General features: G+C 37.0%; 1 protein-coding gene across 1 annotated transcript in view; it reads left to right on the forward strand.

Moving 5' to 3' along the window:
* The window catches only part of Ddx10 (DEAD-box helicase 10), a 118,092-nt gene that overhangs the window by 12,293 nt on the left and 84,022 nt on the right, over positions 1 to 21,777 (forward strand). Inside the window, exons 6-13 of the mRNA XM_042682879.1 lie at positions 879 to 1,068; positions 2,011 to 2,137; positions 3,228 to 3,390; positions 4,738 to 4,822; positions 10,671 to 10,772; positions 12,138 to 12,225; positions 13,784 to 13,872; positions 15,958 to 16,465. Coding sequence (XP_042538813.1) covers positions 879 to 1,068; positions 2,011 to 2,137; positions 3,228 to 3,390; positions 4,738 to 4,822; positions 10,671 to 10,772; positions 12,138 to 12,225; positions 13,784 to 13,872; positions 15,958 to 16,465 — 1,352 coding nt within the window. The remainder of the gene's footprint in view (positions 1 to 878; positions 1,069 to 2,010; positions 2,138 to 3,227; positions 3,391 to 4,737; positions 4,823 to 10,670; positions 10,773 to 12,137; positions 12,226 to 13,783; positions 13,873 to 15,957; positions 16,466 to 21,777) is intronic.

Genomic DNA, 21,777 nt, shown 5'->3' on the forward strand with positions numbered 1-21,777 from the left:
CTAAACTTTTATTTTATTTTATTTTATTTTATTTATTTATTTATTTATTTATTTTTTGGGTCCGGTCGTGGGGCCTGAACTCTGGGCCTGGGCGCTGTCCCTCAGCTCTTCAGCTCAAGGCTAGCACTCTACCACTTGAGCCACAGCGCCACTTCCGGCTTTTTTCTTTTTGCTTATGTGGTGCTGAGGAATTGAACCCAGGGCCTCAGGCATGCAAGGCAAGCGCTCTACCACTGAGCCACCTTCCCAGCCCCTAAACTTTTATTTTTGAATGCTTTGGGACTTTGAGAAAAATTGCAGTGATCACCTGGGTTCTGGTATACCTTTCATTTTCTCTAATCTCTCTCTCTTTTTTTTTTTTTTTTTTTTATCAGTTGTGGGGCTTGAACTCTGGGCCTGGGCGCTGTCCCTCAGCTCTTCAGCTCAAGGGGAGTGCTCTACCACTTGAGCTACAGCGCCACTTCCGGTTTTCTGGTGGTTTATTGGAGATAGGAGTCTCACGGTCTCTCCTGCCCGGGCTGGCTTTGAACCGTGATCCTCAGATCTCAGCCTCCTGAGTAGCTAGGATTACAGGCGTGAGCCACCAGCGCTGGCTTTTCTCTAATCTCTTATGTAACTATTGTACCTTTGTTAAAGATTAGATTAACATTGCTATGTTAAGTAAATTAAGCTCCATACTGTTGTTCAGATTTCATCAGTTTTCTCACTAATGTTCTCTTTTTTTGCAGTTCTGAGGATGGAACTTGCACTGAACTATTATATCCTCAGCCCAGTCAATGCCCCTTTTCTGCTCTACAATCCAATTTTGGGTATTACATTGCATTTAGCTTATTATATATTGAAAATATTATAGTCCATCTTGTATTTTCCTTTTTTAGTTCTTGATGAAGCAGATAGAATCTTGGATATGGGCTTTGCTGATACTATGAATGCTATTATTGAAAATCTTCCTAAGAAACGTCAGACTTTACTTTTCTCAGCCACACAAACCAAATCTGTAAAGGACCTTGCACGCTTGAGTTTGAAAAACCCTGAGTATGTGTGGGTTCATGAAAAAGCAAAATACAGGTATGGACTCTCAACAAAAACAATCAGTGTTCTTTTAGTTTTGCATTTGCTATTCTACATTTATATTTTCTAGGAAATAAAATGCATTGTATTCGATGTGCAAAGTATACTATGTATAGCAATTAAAATAACTCAAATTCTGCATATAGCTTTAAATGTTAGAATACTCTAGTATTTTTTTCATGCCTCCACTTCCATCATTCTCCCTCAGAAAGCTCATTGCTTATTTTTAGTGCTGAATAATATTCCATTGTTACACTAGCAAACTGGCTCAAGAGGTAGAGAGCCTGCTTAGCAAGCATGAGGCTCTGAGTTCAAACCCCTGTACTAACTGCCCGCCCTACCCACCTCCAAAGCTAGCTGAATAATAATCTTTTGTTTGAAATAGCATTTTATCCATTCACTTACTCCAGAATGTCTTTATTGTTTCCAAGTGTGGCAGTTAGAAATAAAGCTGCTATAAACATCCATGTGCAGGTTTTTGGTGTGGATGTGTTTCAGTTTCTTACGGTAAATACCAAGAAGTATAGAGCAAAGGGGATGTGATGTATGTGATGTGATTTCTTTTCCTTTTTGTTTTTTTTTTTTTGGGTCCGGTCGTGGGGCCTAAACTCTGGGCCTGGGCGCTGTCCCTCAGCTCTTCAGCTCAAGGCTAGCGCTCTACCACTTGAGCCACAGCGCCACTTCCGGCTTTTTTCTTTTTGCTTATGTGGTGCTGAGGAATCGGACCCAGGGCCTCATGCATGCAAGGCCAGCGCTCTACCACTGAGCTACCTTCCCAGCCCATTTTTTCCTTTTTTTAATGTGAATTTCAAAGGCAAGAATGTGTCTATTTTGTGTGTGTATGTGTGTGTGTGTGTGTGTGTGTGTGTGTGTGTGTGTGTGTGTGTGTGTGTATGTGTATTTGTTGACATATGTATGTATTTTTTTTTTCCTTTCAAGTACTCCAGCTACTTTGGAGCAGAACTACATAGTTTGTGAGCTACATCAAAAGATAAGTGTGCTCTACTCCTTTTTGAGAAGCCACCTGAAGAAGAAGAGTATTGTCTTTTTCTCCAGTTGCAAAGAGGTATCAAATGTTTATTTTTTTTTCCTTGAACTTACTCATGTTGAATCATCCACTTTGAACTATCAAATTGCAGTTAGACAAGTAATTATATTGTATGGCGTATAGTGCTGGCTAGGTGGTGGATATACAGGCAAAGAGAATCCTGTGTTTTGTTATAAAAGAACCCATTGATGACACTTTAAGCTCTATGAGGACAGAAATGGTATATTTTCTTCAATACTGTGCTAGGTACCAGTGAGTCTGGAATATAGTACTTCCAAGAAATAATAGAAGAAAGAAGAATTTCATGTTTGTGAATTTTATCCATAATCTGACAACTGCTAAATCTCTGTGGCAAGTCCTGGCTTCTGTCATAGTGCCAGACTTGTTTATCCCCTTGACCTATGGATATTTCCACTTGTATCTAGAAGACACCTGTAATTTGAGATGGGAAAAACAATTTAAGAGATGCTATTCCTAGATAGACTTTCCCAACTCATTTAACTGCAACCTTAGTTCCTGGCTGGTTTTACCCCCTATTGATAACTCATTAGTGCTGGCCCTTCTCCTAACCTCACACACTCAAGTGCACTGTGGCCTGTGCCTAACCTTCTGTTAGCTTCCTAACTGGTCTCCTCATCCCTGCACTTTCCTTACTTTAGTGTTCCCGTTGTAGAGCCTGACTGGCCTTTGGAAAGTGGAGATTGGAATACGCCATTGCTATACTTGAAACTGTCCAGTGATTTTTGGTGTGAATCAAATTTAAACTTCATGCTTTTGCCACATGTATCTTCTACCTCAGCTAGTTAAAAAGCAGAAATTCAAGGTCAGTCTTATTTATGTGAGTCAGATCATAGAAAGTTTTCATGAATTCAGTTTATACTTACTAAATATAGAACAAATTTCTCTCTTTTTCTCTTCAAAATTCTTTTAGAAAATAAGTGAGCAGCAATGTTTGAAGAATAATCAACACTGTAGAGTACATTTCTGCTTTGTATTAAAAAACTTGCAACTGGTGACATTTCCATTCTTTAGCATGTTTTCTGTTTATCTTGTAAGCTGCACTGCTGTCATTCAGAGGTTCCAAGCCCAACCTTCTCTCCACTCCCAGGTGCAGTACCTGTACCGAGTGTTCTGCCGGCTCCGTCCCGGAATTTCTATCCTTGCTCTCCACGGCCGACAGCAGCAGATGAGAAGAATGGAAGTCTACAATGAGTTTGTCCGCAAGAGAGCTGCGGTACTCTTTGCTACTGATATTGCAGCCCGAGGGCTGGGTGAGCAGACCTCCTGGGCTGAAATTTCTGTGATCATAGGAAATAAAACTTTCTTAGAGAATTGTTTTTGGGAAAAGAAATAAAGCTGGAGTCATGGATCAGTTGGTAGAGTACCTGCCTAGCAAGCACAGAGACCTGAGTGAAACCTCAGTTCTGTCAAAAAAGAAACAGAAATAGACTCAAGCAATTGGACTTGTAGTCCTTCCTCAGAACAGGAAAACTAAGTACCCCCGATAACAGCTACTACATTAAGGATGTGTCAGGGAAACATTCTGTTGTATTTTTGTATTCTGTGCTCTTACTATTTCATGATAATGACATCATAGCATCCTAAGTAGCTGCAGAATCATGAAGATTAAAGGCTTAAGATATGAAAAATTCTTGTTTCTTTGAAAATTAGAAAGTTGTTGAAATTGTAACACATTTAAAAACTTATCATTTCAGTATTATTGGGGTCTGAACTCAGATCCTTGTACTTCTTCGGCAGGTGTTATACCACTTGAACCATCTCTAGCCTTTTTTGCTTTGAAACCTTTTTTGAATATCCTATCATAGTTATTCACTTAGCTAGTGTGGACTGGCCTGGACTGTGAACCTCCTATTTACACTTGTGTAATGGGGATGACAAGCATGCACACCATATCCAGGGCTTTCATAATATTTAGCCTCATGAACTTTTTTGCCTGGGCTAGCCTTGAACACCACCATTTAAGTAGCGAGTATTAGAGGCTTGAGCGACTGAGCACAATTAATTCTTTTTCTTCTTTTTAGCGTCTCCCCTTTTCTTGGATAGAAATTGATATGAAATCCTCACAGAAAAATCCATAATAACTAGAAGTAGTTCTCTTAAGAAGTTAAGAACAGGATTCACTGGCAGTGAGTGAGCATTATATAGACAGAAATATATAGGGAATAATTATTGCTAGGAAGAGGGAAAAGGACCTAGAAAGACATTAACTAGTTCAGTTGGAGGCAGGACTAACAGAAAAAGTAAATCTCATTTAAATTCAGAAACCAGTTTTACAGTTCACTGGGACCTTGTGAAGAATTTTTTTTAGGTTATTAAACATCTGGGTATTTCATTACTGCTTGGACAAAGCAATCTGTCTCTTCTGTGCCAGATATGAAGAAATCTTCACATTCAAATACTAAGTTCAGTTCACTTTGTCAAAGTACAGAAGTGTTTGTCATATCTTAGTTTATGCAATTATGTTATATTTTTAATAGAGTTCACAGTTGATACTTATCAGTTTGATGTGATGGAAAATCCTGGCAAATCATGGTAACATATAAATAGTACAACAGGGCAGAATTTTGAAACTGATGACATTCATTCCTTCTGTGTAGATTTCCCGGCTGTTAATTGGGTTCTTCAGTTTGATTGTCCAGAGGATGCCAACACATATATTCACAGAGCGGGTAGAACTGCCAGGTAAGTGTGTGGCTCCTACCTCTTTTTGTTTTGGCTGGCATAACTATCTAGTAATAAAACATGTATTCCAAGTGCACATATACAAAGAATGGAGGAATGAGGTAAGTGAGTGTTAGTTTGGCTCTTTTCCTTGTGTTTTTTTTTTTTTTTTTGAGACAGGACCTCTCTAGGTAAGCCCAGGTTGGTCTTGAACTTGCAGTCCTTCTACCTCAGCCTCTCAGACCTTTAAAAATAATACGTTGCATGTGCAGTGAAATTTGAGGTTGTGTTCTAAGGTGTCATTGTACAGTCAGTCTTTAGGATTTTGTTTTCTACTGAGATCTAATTAAAACAGTACAGTGGGAGAATAGCTTGTTCTGCTTCCTGTTTTAAGACAGTACATGGCATTTGAATGGTTTCTGTGAATTACTGTGGTGAATTACTATTCACATGGAGTTTCCTAAGAAGTCATTCATTGGTGGGATAACTATTTTTCCCATGGTTTAATTCCTCCCCAGAAAGCATGTAGTGTGTGTAAATTTGAACATATATCTTGTCCTGTGGATCTTTGGTTAGGTAAGGTTGGAGTGGTATCTCAAGTATATTAGATCAGAGTGTTACTTAAAATCCTATTATATTGTGCTCTTTGGCAGCACATATACTAACATCCTATTATATGTTCCAGTGGTGCGTGGTTGTAGACTGGCCAGAATGGTTCCTTCACAGAATGAATATCTAGAAAGTATGTAGCCATGTTTTCAAATCTCCCTATATGAAGATTAATACACATTATTAATACATTTGGAAAAGGTCTAGTGGAAAATATCTTAGGGCTCTTAGTTCTGGAGAAGTTGCTGGAAATCTAATGTAGCTGAACATGCTATAGTAAGCATTAAATTGAGTCTTGATGGCTGTGGAGATGAAGAAAACTTAGAAACAACAACAATACTGTGTTTGAAGGGTGCATACTAATTTTAAAGATGGTTAGTGTAATTCTAATCTGGCCATTAATTTTTAAAGTTGAAGTATGACTTTTCATAACAAATACATTGTGAATTGACGGTTTTAGGTATGTATAGTTAATGAGCATATAATGCTTATTTTTTCCTCTGGAAGTTTTAAGTTGCCGTTTAGAAGCTTAGAAATAATTAGAAAGTTTTGGGGCCATGCATCTGAATAATTGAGTTGAATAGGGAATAAATTAAAAATTGAAAATAATTAAAACGTTGTATTAAGCTGTGATTAAAACCAGGTTGCCAGATAGTGTTTGCTTTTGGAATTGAACTGTAATATATGAATACAGAAAAATGAGTATTTTTAGCAAGTGGCTAAGATTGAGAGTTATAGGAACCTTTTTTTTCCCCCTTCTGTGTGTTAGCCAAATAAAAATAAAGAATACTTGCCTTCAAGTATTTATTCTTTTCTTTTGACCAAAGGTCTCACTATATGTCCCAAGCTATTTTCAACTTCGTAATTCTCCTGCCTCAGCTTTCTGTATATTTCTATTATGCCTAGCTTTTATTTTATTTTAATTCATTTATCTGTCTAAAATTCTTTGGATCTATGGCAGTTGAGCTCCCTCTATTGTTATCTTAGCCATCCATATTACCTTTAAAGCAAAATAATCTTTTAAGACAAATGAATCAGAGATAGTTTTATAATGTAGAAATATCCTGTGGTACATTCTGCAACTTTATTACAGTTTTTGGTACTAAACAAAATGAAGGTTTTTTAATTGCTTATAAAAATGTGCAGTTGACAATAGAAAAAACTTGGAATGAGAAGTAGATATACCTTTTCTTGGGGGTGGGGAGGGAGATGGTAGAGGGACTATAGGAGTTTATATATGACCTATTACTGTTCTAGAGCCCTGGAAGATCATTTCAGCAATCTTCCCATTCAACCTCATTTGACTTTTGGATCCTGTGGCTGTATTTAGGTAACAGACTGTGCTTCCACTAGGGGGCAGCAAAGGCCAAACTGTTGGATTTCAGCTTGGCATAAAGCTTCACAGCAAATGTGAAGCTGTAGAGGAGTTAAAATTCCTGACTTGCGAAGGGTTCTTGATTTTTAGGAGATAATGGTATTTTAAAGAATCAAGCGTTTAAAGAAGTCTTGGATTGGTGTGCAAATTAAATGATAGTGAAAAGACAGTTCCCATGAGCACTAAGTTTACAGTGAATTTCTTTAAAAAATTTTATTATAAGCCATGGGTGCAGGTGGCTCACGCCTGTAATCATAGCTACTCAGGAGGCTGAGATCTGAGGATTGCAGTTCAAAGCCAGCCTGGGCAGGAAAGTCCATTGATACTCTTTATCTCCAATAAACCACTCAGAAAACTGGAAGTGGTGCTGTGGCTAAAGTGGTAGATCACTAGCTTTGAGCTGAAGAGCTGAGGGACAGTGCCCAGGCCCAGAGTTCAAGCCCCATGACCAACAACATTATTATAAAAATTATTATTATAAAAATTATTATAAAGGTGATGTACAGAGGGGTTATAGTTACATAAGTAAGGTAATGAGTACGTTGCTTTTTGAAAGTGTTACCCCTCCTTCATTTTCTCCCACTTTTCCCCCTTAACTCCCCTTCCCCACAAATTGTAAGAATGATACAAAACACAGATTTTAAAACCATATGAAATTTGATTTACTTATTTTCAATCACTGGTATATTTTATTACAAAACTAATGCATATTCACTATAATGCTAGACAATGACAAAATATCTGAAATCACCTGAAACTCACCACTCTGAAATTTATTTTATGTATACTTGATATGTGTACTTGTACTCACACATGTAGATATACGTACATATATGCTCACGCACACGTATACACATATATGTATATACACATGTATATACCCATATACATACATCACATACACATACTCATATGATACACACATAGTTGATGTATAATATATACATACATATGCACATATGTCTATATCTGTCTATATCTCATCTATCTATCTATCTATCGATCTATCTATCTAACTATCTATCTATATTTATCTGTCCTCACACATCTTTTTAAATTAGTAAAGCAGAATTGCTCTAAATAGATCCTGGGATAACCTGACTTGTAATGGCAAGGCAGATATACACAGATCATATAGTAGGATAGCTGTTGAAGGTTTGAATGGGAAAACTTTATTTAATAGCGAGAGACTCAACTATAATAGCATGTGTTGGGGAATCTGAATTGGAGTAGTTAAGGATTGGCATCTCTTGGCTAAAAGGCTAAGAATAGCAGGGCTGTGTTTCTCCTGTTGTCCTTAGTTTGAAGGTTATTTCAGTAGAGGTGTATGGAAACCAACAGTGTTGATGTCTAATTTTATCCAGAACCAGGAGTGAGCTGTAGGCTGTGGAGATAAGCTTCTTGACCTCTCCCTCTTGAGTATCCTTCTGGCATAATTGAAAAAGCAGCAGATTAGAAGTTTAGTTTTTGACATATACACCAGCTGATTTTTAGGCCAACTTTTTGGTCTCAGGAATTTAACTTATATTTGCTTCCTCTTTTGTTTGTTATTAAAACTGACAGATTAATGTAAAATGAAGTTCTTCAAAAACTTCTTAAAAGTTGTACAAATTCAGCATATTAACACTGATAGTAGAAATAACAATTTTGTTTCAGATGCAGAGCTCTTGATGTGATGCTGGGAATATCTCTTAAATAAACTCTAGATATAAGAAATTTTGAAGTATAGGGCTTTTGAGAAACATTATGTCTTGTGCTTGGGGTATTGCCTTTGAAATCTAAAAGTCACTTCATGCATAAATAGACTTTATTCTTTCAAGTATTAAATAAAGTGAAATGTGATTATATTTTCTTTGTAAAAGTACTTTTATTCTTGAAAGCTTACTGGAAATTTTTGTGTTTGAGCATGTGGTAACTAACTTGTGCTTTACTATATTTTGGGGAAAGGTCTATATATAGATCTTGATAGGTAGATTATGTAGATAGGTAGATGGCTATTGATTTTTAGTATGTTCTTGCCATGTGGTATTTAACTTTGTTTTAGTTTTCCATTTTCTTTGGTAATATTCTCTTAAATGGTATTCTGACAGCCTGTGTTAACCTATGTTAGCATACTGTTATCTATAGATTTAAAGGATTTGGCCATGGCTCTTTTGATCCTGTTCTGTCTGGATGTATGGAATGAGCAGACAAGATATATGAAGGTAATGATCCTCATTCCTGATCATGAGTCAATCAGAAGATCGCAGAACATTTAGTGGATGCCTTTGCTTCTCCTAGAGATTTCTCCAACTCCATGATCATAGTTCTTGCTCAGTGTAGGCCTATGGGTCTATTTATTTAATTCTGCTCTCTGAATTTGGATATAGAAGGTTAAAAGGGTTGATAGTCCCTAGCCCACTCTCTCCTTTTTTCCTAACTATTCCTATCAGAAATAGAAAAGCTTGCTTTGATTTCAGGACTCTGGCTACCCAGAGAGTATTTTGGTAAATGAATTGCTTAATGCTCAGTGTTAACTGTATGCGCTCTTATTTCACGCTTATGGTGTTGCTGGTAAGGTTGTCACTGTATTACTTTCTATACTACAGCTTCTGCCTTCATGGATGACTTAGTTGAATACTGTTAAGGTGGAATGTTTTAAATTCATATTTGTTTGTAGTAAATGAAGTTGAACACCTTTGGCTCATATAATTTGGCATTTATAATGAAGGAGGTATTTGTTAATAGTTTTTCATCTATAAACAATTAGATAAAAGACTAATTATATATTTAATTTTATGCTCTTCCTCTTGTTTACTATAAAAGCAAAAAATCAGGAAGGCAAAAGTATATAGTAGACTCTCAAATGCTGCCTTTTCCCCATAAAAAACTTGATTCTCTACCCATGATCTGTGCCCCTAAAATATTAGAGTGATTGGTAATTCTTTAGGTCTCAGATGTCATTTCCCGAGGGCAATTTGTGACACCTAGACTACTAGGTAGAGCTCTTTCTTATTCTTACTGCTTCCTGAGGGCTTCTGTATTGTTACTGCTATTATTTATTAAAAAAATCTTCTCATTGTTTCATTGCCTGACATACATTGGCTCTTTTATAAAAAAAAATTAATGGATTAACTAGAAGAAAACATTCTGACATGTTTTACTGTTTTTCTGGATCCGTTGCATATATGGTTATTTGTTTTTTCTTTTATACTGGAGTTTTAAAGTTGTAGGTTGAGTTTTAAAGTTACTTTGAAAAGTAAAAATTACCCTTCAATCTTCAAGATAAAATACAGTTTGATCTCTCAGTAAGTTGTACAGGCAGTTTTCCTCTCCATCATCAGTGATAAAATTTTACTTGCAGACTGGTTACTTAACCTTTATAGAGACATCCAACCTTCTCCAAAAAAGGCTCCAATGTACTTTTGAAATAATTTTCCCTGCTGTCCATCTTTGTATTCTGGCTTTGGAACACTTTGCTTTTTCCATCTTCTTTTCACATTATCTTTTAGATATGTACCTGAAATCCATCTTCTTTGTCATACATTGTTTTCTCTGACTATTCCTGAATAGTCTCTTTTTTCGCTGCTGTCTTTTGGCATCAACTTAACATTGTTTATTCTCCTGAAGCTCTTACTTAGGTGTTTGACCTTCCTAGTCAACTTGAGTTATAGATCACTGAAGATGGGAATTTTCATTTTTTGTTTAAGGCTTTAAATTCACTAGGAACTATAATGAATGAAGAAAATTTGGTAGAGTATGGTCACATCTGTAGTTTTCTGTTGCCACAGAAGATTAACAACTGGTGGTATTCCTAACTAGATGAACTAGATTCCATGTTATGTACTCATTATGCTGTTAAAAATGCAAACTGCATATTGCATTGATGTGTTGCTTTTTTGTTAGGTACAAAGAGGGTGGTGAGGCACTTTTAATTCTGCTTCCTTCAGAAGAGCAAGAGATGGTACAGCAGCTTCTCCAGAAGAAAGTACCTGTGAAGGAAATCAAGTAAGAGCTACTGATGTTTATGTTCTTGTTACTCCTAACAATGGAGCATGAAATCATTTTGCTCATTGTTGCCATGGCTGTTTCCTACCTCCCCTATATTACATTTAGCTTTCTGGTTTATGATTTTGAAGGGGAAAAAAGATTTTAGTTTTTCTGTCTTTAGAACATTTAGGTTCATGGCAAAATTGAGAGATAGTGCAGAGAGTTCTTCTATCTTCCCTGCTTCCACATACATAGCCTCCTCCAATATCAATATCCCCCAACAAATTGATGCCTTTGTTATAGTATGTGAATCTCTATGATGTTTCAGTTTCACTCATGTCCATTGTCTACTTAAGGATTTCTCTTGATGTTATATGTTTATAGGTTTGTACAAATATGTAGTGACATGTGACAGGTGTCTCTTGTTATAGTATGATATTGTCAATGCCCTAAAAATTCACATATGTATTCCACATATTCTTCTTTTCTCCACTAGCCCCTAGCAACCACTGATTTTTTACTCTCTGCACAGCGTACCCTTTGTATGTAGATTTCCCAGTTTGGCTTTTTTCACTTTTTTTCCATGTCTTTTCATGTCTTAAATACTTATTTCTTTCAGTGCTGAGTAATATTCTAGATGTAACAGTTTATCCATTTACTTACTATAAGGCAGCTTTTTTTTTTTTCTCCAGTACTGGGGTTTGAACACAAGGTCTTATGCTTGCTTTACAGGCTTTCTACTGCTGAGCCATGCCTTTAGCCCTTTTTTGTACTGGTTATTTTTGAGATATGGTTTCACTCCTACCAGGCCCCATGCTTGGACTGGATTGTGATCCCCTATTTTATACTTTCTATTATATCTGGGATGATATGTCTGGGATGACAGATGCATGCCATTATACCTAGCTTGACTTTTCTGTCCAGGCTGTCCTATAACCATGATCCTCCTAATTTCAGCATCCTCTGTAGATGTGGGTTGAGAAGGGTTCTTGCAAACTTTTTTGCAAGAGAGAAAAAGAAATTAGTAACACCTGCCATTTACAAAAAATGACATTAGATTTCTTTTTTTTCTATTTCATTGTTTAATCTCCTATGGTAAGCTGCATTTAAACTTTATAAGGTTAAGAAGAAATCAATACTGATTGAGGTGTTAATCTGCGTGTCCTTTAGCATGAGGTATTCAGAGAAATTGTCAGAAATAGTCTTTCTTCTTGAATTACTCATAACATGCAGGAGTCAAATGTAAGGTATAGTGTGAGTTGGTTCCTTAAAGAATGTTAGACATTTAAAAATATACTGAAGGAAAGAGGAAAAAGCTATGTTCTATTTATAATTTTTAAGATCAAGACTTCTTAGTTTAACTTTTTGTTGTTGTTAAAAAAGAATCAATCCAGAAAAGCTTATAGACGTCCAGAAAAAATTGGAATCCTTTTTAGCTCAAGATCAAGATTTGAAAGAAAGAGCTCAAAGGGTAAGTTATCTTTAAATTGAATACTTTTCATCTTAGAATGTGATACATAATAAATTATCATTTCCTGCTTCTTTATTATATGCTTCAAATATTTAAGCAGTGTCATTTAAAAAATTATATCTTAGAAGCTTTGAGAATAATACTTACATTACAAAACATACATGAATTTTATGATGTTGTGATATAATTAGTAATTAGAAGGTCATTCCATTATTAGTCACGAAATAAATGCCAGAAATACGTTGTTTCACTGGTTCATACATACAGCAAATGAGGCTTTCAGAGCAAAATAGCACATTGAAATAAATGATGTGATTTATTGTCACACATGGTTTGGCAGAATGGCTGTGTTGCCAGCAGCAACAAGATATCTAGTTTTACAGACATGATTTCCTAGCTTTTGATTATAATCTGGAGAGAACACAATGATAAGCAACTAGAGTGAGTTCTTGTGGATAGATGTAGGGGAAAAAAAATACCTCTGACTTGGTACTATTCATTGTCATGCCTAAGAAGTCAGAGAAAATGGTTTAGAGATTACTCGGTAGAAAGGATTAATGCAATGCTAGAAGAAAAGGCAGAGTTTAAGGAAAAGGAAAGAAGGATTAAATACACTTTACAAAAATATTTTTAAAATGAAAATACTTGGTTAGATATATTTTGTTACCTGTTTATGTTATAAACCAACAAAAGATCAGGAATCTAGTTACAGTTTGCAAAACTGAAATATAATTTTGTTTTGTTTAAGCAAAAATGGGAGAAAAGAATTCCAAGTTGGTGATAAATGATTTGATATTATGATTAAAAATAGAAAAGTTATAGGAACCTTTTTTCTTTTTTCTGGTCACAATTTAGCTTCACCTGATATAGTTTTACTGAAAACACTATCAGAAGTGGTAGTATTCTATATGAGTTTTCTCATTGTCATAGCACTGTAAGTTCCGGGTATGAATACTACCTTTTTGATAGCTAAGGAAATAGCCAGTTAGAGAAATAAGAAACTTGTTCAGCTAATAAGATAACTCAGCATAGATCTTCCATATTTGTCTTCTTCTTTTTTTTTTTTTTGTCGGTGGTGGGGACTGAACTCTGGGCCTGGACGCTGTCCCTCAGCTCTTCAGCTCAAGGCTAGCACTCTACCACTTGAGCTATAGCGCCACTTCTGGCTTTCTTTTGCTTATGTGGTGCTGAGGAATCAAACCCACGGCCTCATCCATGCAAAGCAAGCACTCTACCACTGAGTCACCTTCCCACCACTCTCCATATTATTTTTATGTCCCTATTTTCCTGTTGTACTTTATTGCAATTAAACTTTTAGAGTAGTTTTTGGAGAGATTATGTTCTGTGTTGAGCTGAATTAATGAAGGCAAATGCAAACAAAATCTTTTCAAATATTACAGTTGTAAAAGGTAACTTTTATTTTTGGGTATATGTACAGAACCAGAATATGCTGACCTATGTTATATTTTTTCCCGACTTACTACTGACACTATTCCTTTGGTAAATTTTTTTTTTTATCTGACTCAATTTTCCATCTCTGCTACCATTTATTTTACAGTGTTTTGTCTCCTACATACGTTCAGTATATCTTATGAAGGATAAAAAAGTATTTGATGTAAGCAAGTTACCTATTCCTGAATATGCATTGTAAGTATTCATAATATAGGTATAATAGTAAATCATCCAGGTCAGGGGAATTTGTTTTCAGCCTGTTTCTCTGAGAATTGTTGTTTACACTACTTTACCTTAACGATTTACAGAAAAGAAGGTAAAATCAATTCTGTAGAAAATAACCTGGGCATTAGTTCTTTCCAGGAAAAGGTGCATTATTTGTATGTTCTGTATTTTCTTTATAATTTGATACTTGTTTTTCTTTCTGATTTAGAAAGTTTTATTGAAGTACCAAGTAGATCCAGAATTTTATATAATTTATAAATTTATTCTCAAAAGTTAATTAGTTTTCACAAAGTGAATACATCTGTAAATAGCATGAACATGGAGAAACAGGAAATCAACAGTGTTGTAGCAGCTTCTTCATTTACCTTCCCAGTTATAATACTCTGTCCACTACTCACTTTTAGCAAAGAGCACTCACTCTTCTGCTTTCTAATATCATCGATTACTTTTACTACCACACCTTGGCTCTGGTTTCTTGGTCATTATAGTAGTCTTAGAGTTGTTTTTTTTTTTTTGTTGTTGTTGTTGCAGAGGTCTTTTACCATCTTGGTTAGGTTTATTCCTTGATATTTTATTATTATTTCTTTATTTTGGGGACTTTATGAACAGGATCATTTTCTTGATTTCATTCTCATTGTGTGCATTATTAATATGTAAAAAGGCTACTGAATTTTGTGTGCTGTTTTTATATCCTGATATTTTGCTGAAAGTGTTTATTTATCAGAGGTGGTTTTTTTTTTTGGTAGCGTCTTTGGAGACTTTCAAATTTACTCATATTATGAGTAAATAGGAATAGTTGCCTACTTCCTTTTGTGTTTGTATTCCTTTTTGCTTCTTTTTCTTATATAATTGCTTTGGCTTAGAATTGAAGCATTGTTGGGCTTCAATTACAGGCTCATGCCTGTAATCCTAGCTATTCAGGAGGCTGAGATCTGAGGATAATGGTTCAAAGCTAGCCCTGGCAGGAAAGACTGTGAGACTCTTAACTCCAGTTAACCACCAGAAAACCAGAACTGGGCCTGTGACTCAAAGTGATGGAGCATAGCCTTGAGCAAAAGAGCTTAAGGATAGTGCCCAGACCATGAATTCAGGCCCCATGACTGACCAAAAAAAAAAAAGAAAAAAGAACAAGGAATTGAAGCGCTATATTAAGACTAGAGAAAGGGCACACTCTTTCTTGTTATAGAAAATGTTTTCAGTTTTCCCTATTCAGTATGTTGCCTATAGATTAGTCACATTTAAAAAATATTTCATAAAGTAAAATTGTGTTTTTTATAACAGTGATTGTATCGTATTATGTTTCAGAAGGAAAGGGTAGGGTAGAGATGATATTCTAGTTTACTTTTTGAAGAGAACAGTGTTTTGTCCCTCCAGCTTTTTTTTTTGTGTGTGTAATTTTTAGTAACTTACATTTAACAAAGTAATTTCATGTAGTTAATTGAACCTTCACAGCAACTTGAGATAGTCCTGAAAGATGTTGTTACATGGTATGAAGAAGCTGAGACTGAGTGTTGAATTGAAAATTGGGTGTAGTGTTTGAATAGTGATCATCTTGCTTATGTTTCATTCTTCTTTATTTTTATTTATTTATTTAGTTTTGTTGGTTGTGGGGCTTGAACTCTGGGCTTGGGCTCTTCAGCTCAAGGCGAGTGCTCTACCACTTGAGCTACAGCGCCACTTCTGGTTTTCTAGTGGTTTATTGGAGATAGAAGTCTCACAGTCTTTCCTGCCTGGGCTGGCTTTGAACCGTGATCCTCAGATCTCAGCCTCCTGAGTAGCTAGGATTATAGGCATGAGCCACCGGTGCCCAGCTCTTTTTTTATTTTTATACAATATTCTCTAAAGGAAAATTTTGTTTTGGGCAAGTATTCTATACTTTTTGGCATGCCTTTTGAATCATCTAACCTGTTGGTATTGATGTGTATCTCAGAGGAATATTTTCTTAAAAAAAAGCTTTGGTAATCTCTATTCTTGAGAAATGATTCCATAATGTCATAGGCATAATAACATTACTGCAGTGAGATAATTCTTTTTTTTTCTTTCTATTTTTTTAAGATCTCTTGGTCTTGCTGTGGCACCTCGGGTAAGATTTCTTCAGAAAATGCAGAACAAGCCCACCAAAGAATCTGTAAGGAGCCAAGGCGATGATGTCATTGAGTCCAGAGCTCCTTCCCTCACCAATGATGAAGTGGAAGAATTTAGAGCCTATTTCAGTGAGAAAATGTCCATACTTCAGAAGGGTGGGAAGAGTCTCAGAGGATCAGACTGCAGAGTGGCTAGTGATAGTAGCAATGAAGAAGAGGAAGGGGAGGAGGAGGAGGAAGAGGAAGAGGAAGAAGAAGAGAAGGAGGATGACAAAATGAAAGAGAAATTAGGAAAAGCAAGAGGATCTCAGACTGAATCTGTTCCCAGTACTGACAAGGTAAAGAAGGTCAAGGAAGTTCCTGTGCAGTTCCTTAGCGGTGGAGATGAAGAGGAAGAAGATGGACCTGATGCTGATTTCCTTACAGTGAAGCGGCGTGATGTATTTGGGTTGGATCTTAAAGAGAATAAAGCATTACCGGTAAGGTTATTCTCAGTAGAAGGTCTTTTGTTATGCTTTTTTATTGTAAGCCAATTGTTGATTTTGAGGAACAAAAGAAAGGAAACTATGAGAAATTTAAAAATGACTTTCTTTGCAATAGTTTTCCCCTTTCCCCTTTCTCTATACTTAAATGGCAAGGATTTTTTTCATCTTTTTCAGAACTTCGGGAACTCTAAGGGATTGTCAACTACAATCTTATTTGTTGGTTTTCTGATGTGGGTTTTTTTTTTTTTTTTTTTTGCCAGTTCTGGGGCTTGAACTCTGGGCCTGAGTGTTGTCCCTGAGCTCCTTTTGCTGAAGGCTAGCACTCTACCACTTGAGCCACAGTGCTACTTCAGCCATTTCTGTGATTAATTGGATATAGAATCTAATGGACTTTCCTGCCCTGGCTGATTTTGAACCACAACCCTCAGATCTCAGCCTCCTGAATAGCTAGGATTACAGGCATGAGCTACTGGTGCATGCCTTCCTGATGTGTTTTGAAAGTAATCAGAGACATGACTTTCAGAGTTTAGGAGTCATAATAGTGAGGTTCTTCGTTTAAAGTGTGAGAATCCTTTATTGTGATTCTTAGCATACAACTTTGATTAATTTGTTGTAAAGAGTACTTGTAATTAAAGTCTTTCTAAACATAAAATTTACTTTTTTTTGGCTGGTTTTCTAGTGGTTTTTATTGGAGATAAGAGTCTCATGGACTTTCCTGCCCAGGCTGGCTTTAAACTGTGATCCTCAAAACTCAGCCTCCTGAGTAGCTAGGATTACAGGCGTGAGCAACCAGCGCCCGGCATCTGACTCATTCTTTGTGCAATATTTTGAAAGATCCCAAGACTCTTAAATACTACATTTTGAGCCATGAAACTTAGAAAAGTTAATACTAATAATTTATCAGATAATGATTTCTTACTCAGTCTCTGTGTATATTGCTTAAACATTTAGTCTGTGTATTTATGTATCTATGTATCTATCTATCATCTGTCTATCTGGACTGATCCTGGGCTTAAACTCTAGGCCTTGCTGTTGTCCGTGATCTTATTTGCTCAAGGATAGTGCTCTACCACTTGAGCCACAGCTCCACTTCCAGTTTTTTGAGTAGTTAATTAGAGATAAGAGTCTCTCAGATTTTCCTCCTCAGGCATTTGTTGAAGTGTTTCATCTCTAATCCTGAAATAAACCTAAACAAATTAGCTCTTCTTCCTCAGTGCTATGAGATTTTAGTTTTGTTAACTATTTTTTTTGTTTTGTTTTAAATTAAAGCCCAGAATGTTTTGTCTTGGACAAAGCAAGTTTATCTTGTGTTGAATGGTTAACAAATCACTAGTGTCTCTGGGTGTCTGTCCTCACTCCTAGAAGGCCGCTGCTGTTTTTTTTTTCCTTTCCTTCTTTAAGCTTGCTTGTTGGCTGTTAGACTAGAGGTGACAGTCTTGATATACTGTTGGGCAGAGAATCTGCTGTATTTTGTTTGGCATAACAAATAACTAAAAACAGAATGCTATTTTGTTATAATTCTAATAAGCCAACCAGATGATGATTCTTATTGTGCATGAGTTAAGTTTTAGAAGTAAGTTTATTGGTTAAACTGGGGACTGTAAATGGCCCAGGAATATATGAAGACATTCCTAGAAGTTAGATATGCTTGGATAGAAATAATTTACTGCAACTCTGCTTAAAGCACATGACAAATGAAGCTTATATTTTCAGGGTTGATCAGTCTTGGTACGATTTTCCTTTCTGTTGGCTTATTCGTTCCTCATGGTTCACATTCAGTGAATTGATTTCTCAGTGGCACTCTCTGCAGTACCTTCCTGTAAATAATCACTCTTACCTGTTTATTTCCTAAATTCAAATAGCATATTTCTTCCTATATCTTTGGGGGTGCTGAACAGAGTAGTTCTTTCACCTGCATAGGTTTTTATACCTACTGGGTTTTATCACGGGAAACAGTAGAACAGAGGAATATTTTCTTCCTTGCTGATTTGGAAGGTGCACTTTCAGAATGTTTGTAAGAAGTGGTTGCATACTCCAAAAGCACTTTTTAAGAATTTGCTAAATTATGTTTTCTCTTGTGATTTGGATCAGCTCTATTTTTTTTTTTTGCATCTTTTGATCTGAATTGCCTTCTTACTTGCTGACATTTTGATAAATAGGATTTTGCAAATCAAAGTAAGTAAATGCTCTTAGGTTGTTTAGCTCTACTTCACACCCATATCATCAGAGATATTTTTTCCCCCTTCTACAAAATATTAGAGAATAGGTATTTTATTGCCCAAAAATATGTTATAAGAATTTAGGAACTCACCTATCTATTTTCCAATGGGTTCTATTGGCATTAGCTTAGCTATTAAGATTTACAGGTTTCCCCCATCTGTTTTTCCCCCTGTTCCTCACTAACAGGGACTGTTTTATGGCAGAAATTATAGCTGGATCTGGTTTTATTCCTTTACTGAAGAGAGATTATTTCTAGGTTTTTATGAAGAATCTGAGATTCTCCCCTACTTTCAGGTTGACATGTTACCCTGCCATACTTTTATATTTGTTACTGGGTAACTCTTAGCATGCAGGCAGCATGAACTTCAGGTTTGCGTGGTTTTTCTGCCTCCAGGCTCCACAGGCTCATGCATGTTATGCTAGGGTTGGTTCTGAGATCCCAGGTGTGTGTGTGTGTGTGTGTGTGTGTGTGTGTGTGTGTGTGTGTGTGTGTGTGTGTGTGTGTGTGTGTGTGTGTTCTGAGATCCCAGGTGTGTGTGTGTGTGTGTGTGTGTGTGTGTTCTGAGATCCCAGATCCCAGGTGTGTGTGTGTGTGTGTGTGTGTGTGTGTGTTCTGAGATCCCAGGTGTGTGTGTGTGTGTGTGTGTGTGTGTGTGTGTGTGTTCTGAGATCCCAGGTGTGTGTGTGTGTGTGTGTGTGTGTGTGTGTGTGTGTGTGTGTGTCGGGTAGTGGAGCTTGAACTCTGGACCTGGGCGCTGTCCCTGAGCTCTTCAACTCAAGGCTGTCACTCTACCACTTGAGCAACAGCGCCAGTTGAGAAAATGTAATCTTAGAAAGGTCCCAGGTTTGTGTGTGTGTGTGTCGGGTAGTGGAGCTTGAACTCTGGACCTGGGCGCTGTCCCTGAGCTCTTCAACTCAAGGCTGTCACTCTACCACTTGAGCAACAGCGCCAGTTCTGGTTTTCTGGTAGTTAATTGGAGATAAGAGTCTCATGGAGTTTCCTGGTGCCCCCCCCCCCCCCCCCCAACCATGATCCTCAGATCTCAGCCTACTGAGTAGCTAGGATTACAGGTGTGAATCACCAGCACATGGGTAGAAAAGTCCCAGTTTTATGAGAGGCCTGATAGTAATCTTGCCAATCTTCAACTTTGGGTTCATACCCCTCCCTCCCAGCCACTGTAGGCTCAGATTGAAGAAAATTTGCATAGAGTCATCTGGCATGGTGAGCTACACTCTTAACAGATTGAACCTTCTGCAGGTAAGACAAAATTTTGGAAAAAGTACTTTAGAATGAGCAAAACTTAGCCTTCCCAAGGAAAGACTGGCACAGTGTGGATTTTATATATTAGCAGCTTTGCCTCTAAGGATGTGCTACAGTCATAAGCTGAGGGGACAAACTCCATTAGGAAGTGTGCATTCTTCTTGGTCTGAAGAAATAGGAGGTGGAGGTAGGGTGATAAGTCTACCCAAGGACGAGGGAGACTTCTGGAAGATAGGCAAAGAAAGCTCCATATCAATTCTAGCAACTGATAGAGAAACCAGACTTTAAAAATTAGTAGATATTTAAAAAGCATTAAGAAGCTGGACATCTCTATTAATCTTGACCTAGTTGGAAAATTAGAGCACTATATGCAACATTTGCAGAATGTTCCTTCTTTGGTCACATGGCATCTTCATAGTGCATTCATTGTATACTAGGTTAAAAGTTTCGAAACAGTTGAAAGCATTGAACTCACAAATGATACGTACTCTGCAACTGGATTAAAATAGAAATCAATAGGACATCTAGGAAGACATTACATATTGAGAAATCGAGGGTGTTAAGATCTGAAAATTATGCTCTTCTTAATTACCTATTTTTGACTTCTTAGCGCTTGAGTTGGCAAATGTACTCTTAATAGTGGGGGGTAATACAGAGGATGGGCTGCATGTTGAAATGCATACCTAGAAATTTTGAGGGCTAGAATGGTGCTGAAAATAAAATATATACCCAGTTGGTGAAATATTTTGTTAGAGTATTATTAAAATGATCTCATAGGTATTTAGGTATTGTTGATAGAAGTCTTTTCCTACTGCTGCCAAAGTTAACTTCACTGTACAAGTGGGTTGCTAACCAAGGAGACTGATTTATCAGGTTCAATTTTACAGTCTTCTTGATACTTAAAGGTCACAGACTGATCCTCTTCGTTAATTTGAAAGAGAAACTATGTACGTTTCCCATTGAACACTTCCTTTAATTGCTTGGCTTTCATTCTTCACACTTCTTGGAGGTGTCAGAGCTAACTTTTTTCTGTAAATGTCAGTACATGTAGCATGTGTAAGACAAAGTCTGGAACATATTTAATGTGTAAAATTTTGTTGATGAAATTGAGTTATTTGTCATGGAAGACACCGTATCAAAAGTATTTTGCAGGCTGGGAAGATGGCTCAGTGGTAGAGCGCTTGCCTTGCATGCCTGAGGCCCTGGGTTTGATTCCTCAGCATCACATAAAGCAAAATGAAAAAAGCCGGAAGTGGCTCTGTGGCTCAAGTGGTAGAGTGCTAGCCTTGAGCTGAAGAGCTGAGGGACAGTGCCCAGGCCCAGAGTTCAGGCCCCACGACTGGACCCCCCCCCCCCCCCCAAAAAAAAGTATTTTGCTGGGTGCTGATGACTCATGCCTGTAATCATAGCTACTCAGGAGGCTAAGATCTGAGGATCACAATTTGAAGCCATTCTGGGTTGGAAAGTCCAAGAGACTCTTACCTCTGATAAAGCACAAAAAAACCCACCAAAAAACCAAACCAAAAGGAAAAAAAAAAAGCTTGAAATGGAGATGTGGATCAAGATCAAGAGGTAGAGTGCTACCCTTGAACATAAAAGCCCAGGGACAGTGCCTAGGTCCTGAGTTCAAGGCCCCCCCCCAAAAAAAAGAAAAAAAAAAAAAAAGAAAGAATTGGTTCAACCTTTTTTTTTTTTTTTTTTTTGGGGTCCGGTCGTGGGGCCTGAACTCTGGGCCTGGGCGCTGTCCCTCAGCTCTTCAGCTCAAGGCTAGCGCTCTACCACTTGAGTCACAGTGCCACTTCTGGCTTTTTTCTTTTTGCTTATG

The sequence above is a fragment of the Dipodomys spectabilis genome, unplaced genomic scaffold (assembly GCF_019054845.1).
Source record: "Dipodomys spectabilis isolate Male_0828 unplaced genomic scaffold, ASM1905484v1 ptg000076l, whole genome shotgun sequence".
NCBI classification, from domain to species: domain Eukaryota; kingdom Metazoa; phylum Chordata; class Mammalia; order Rodentia; family Heteromyidae; genus Dipodomys; species Dipodomys spectabilis.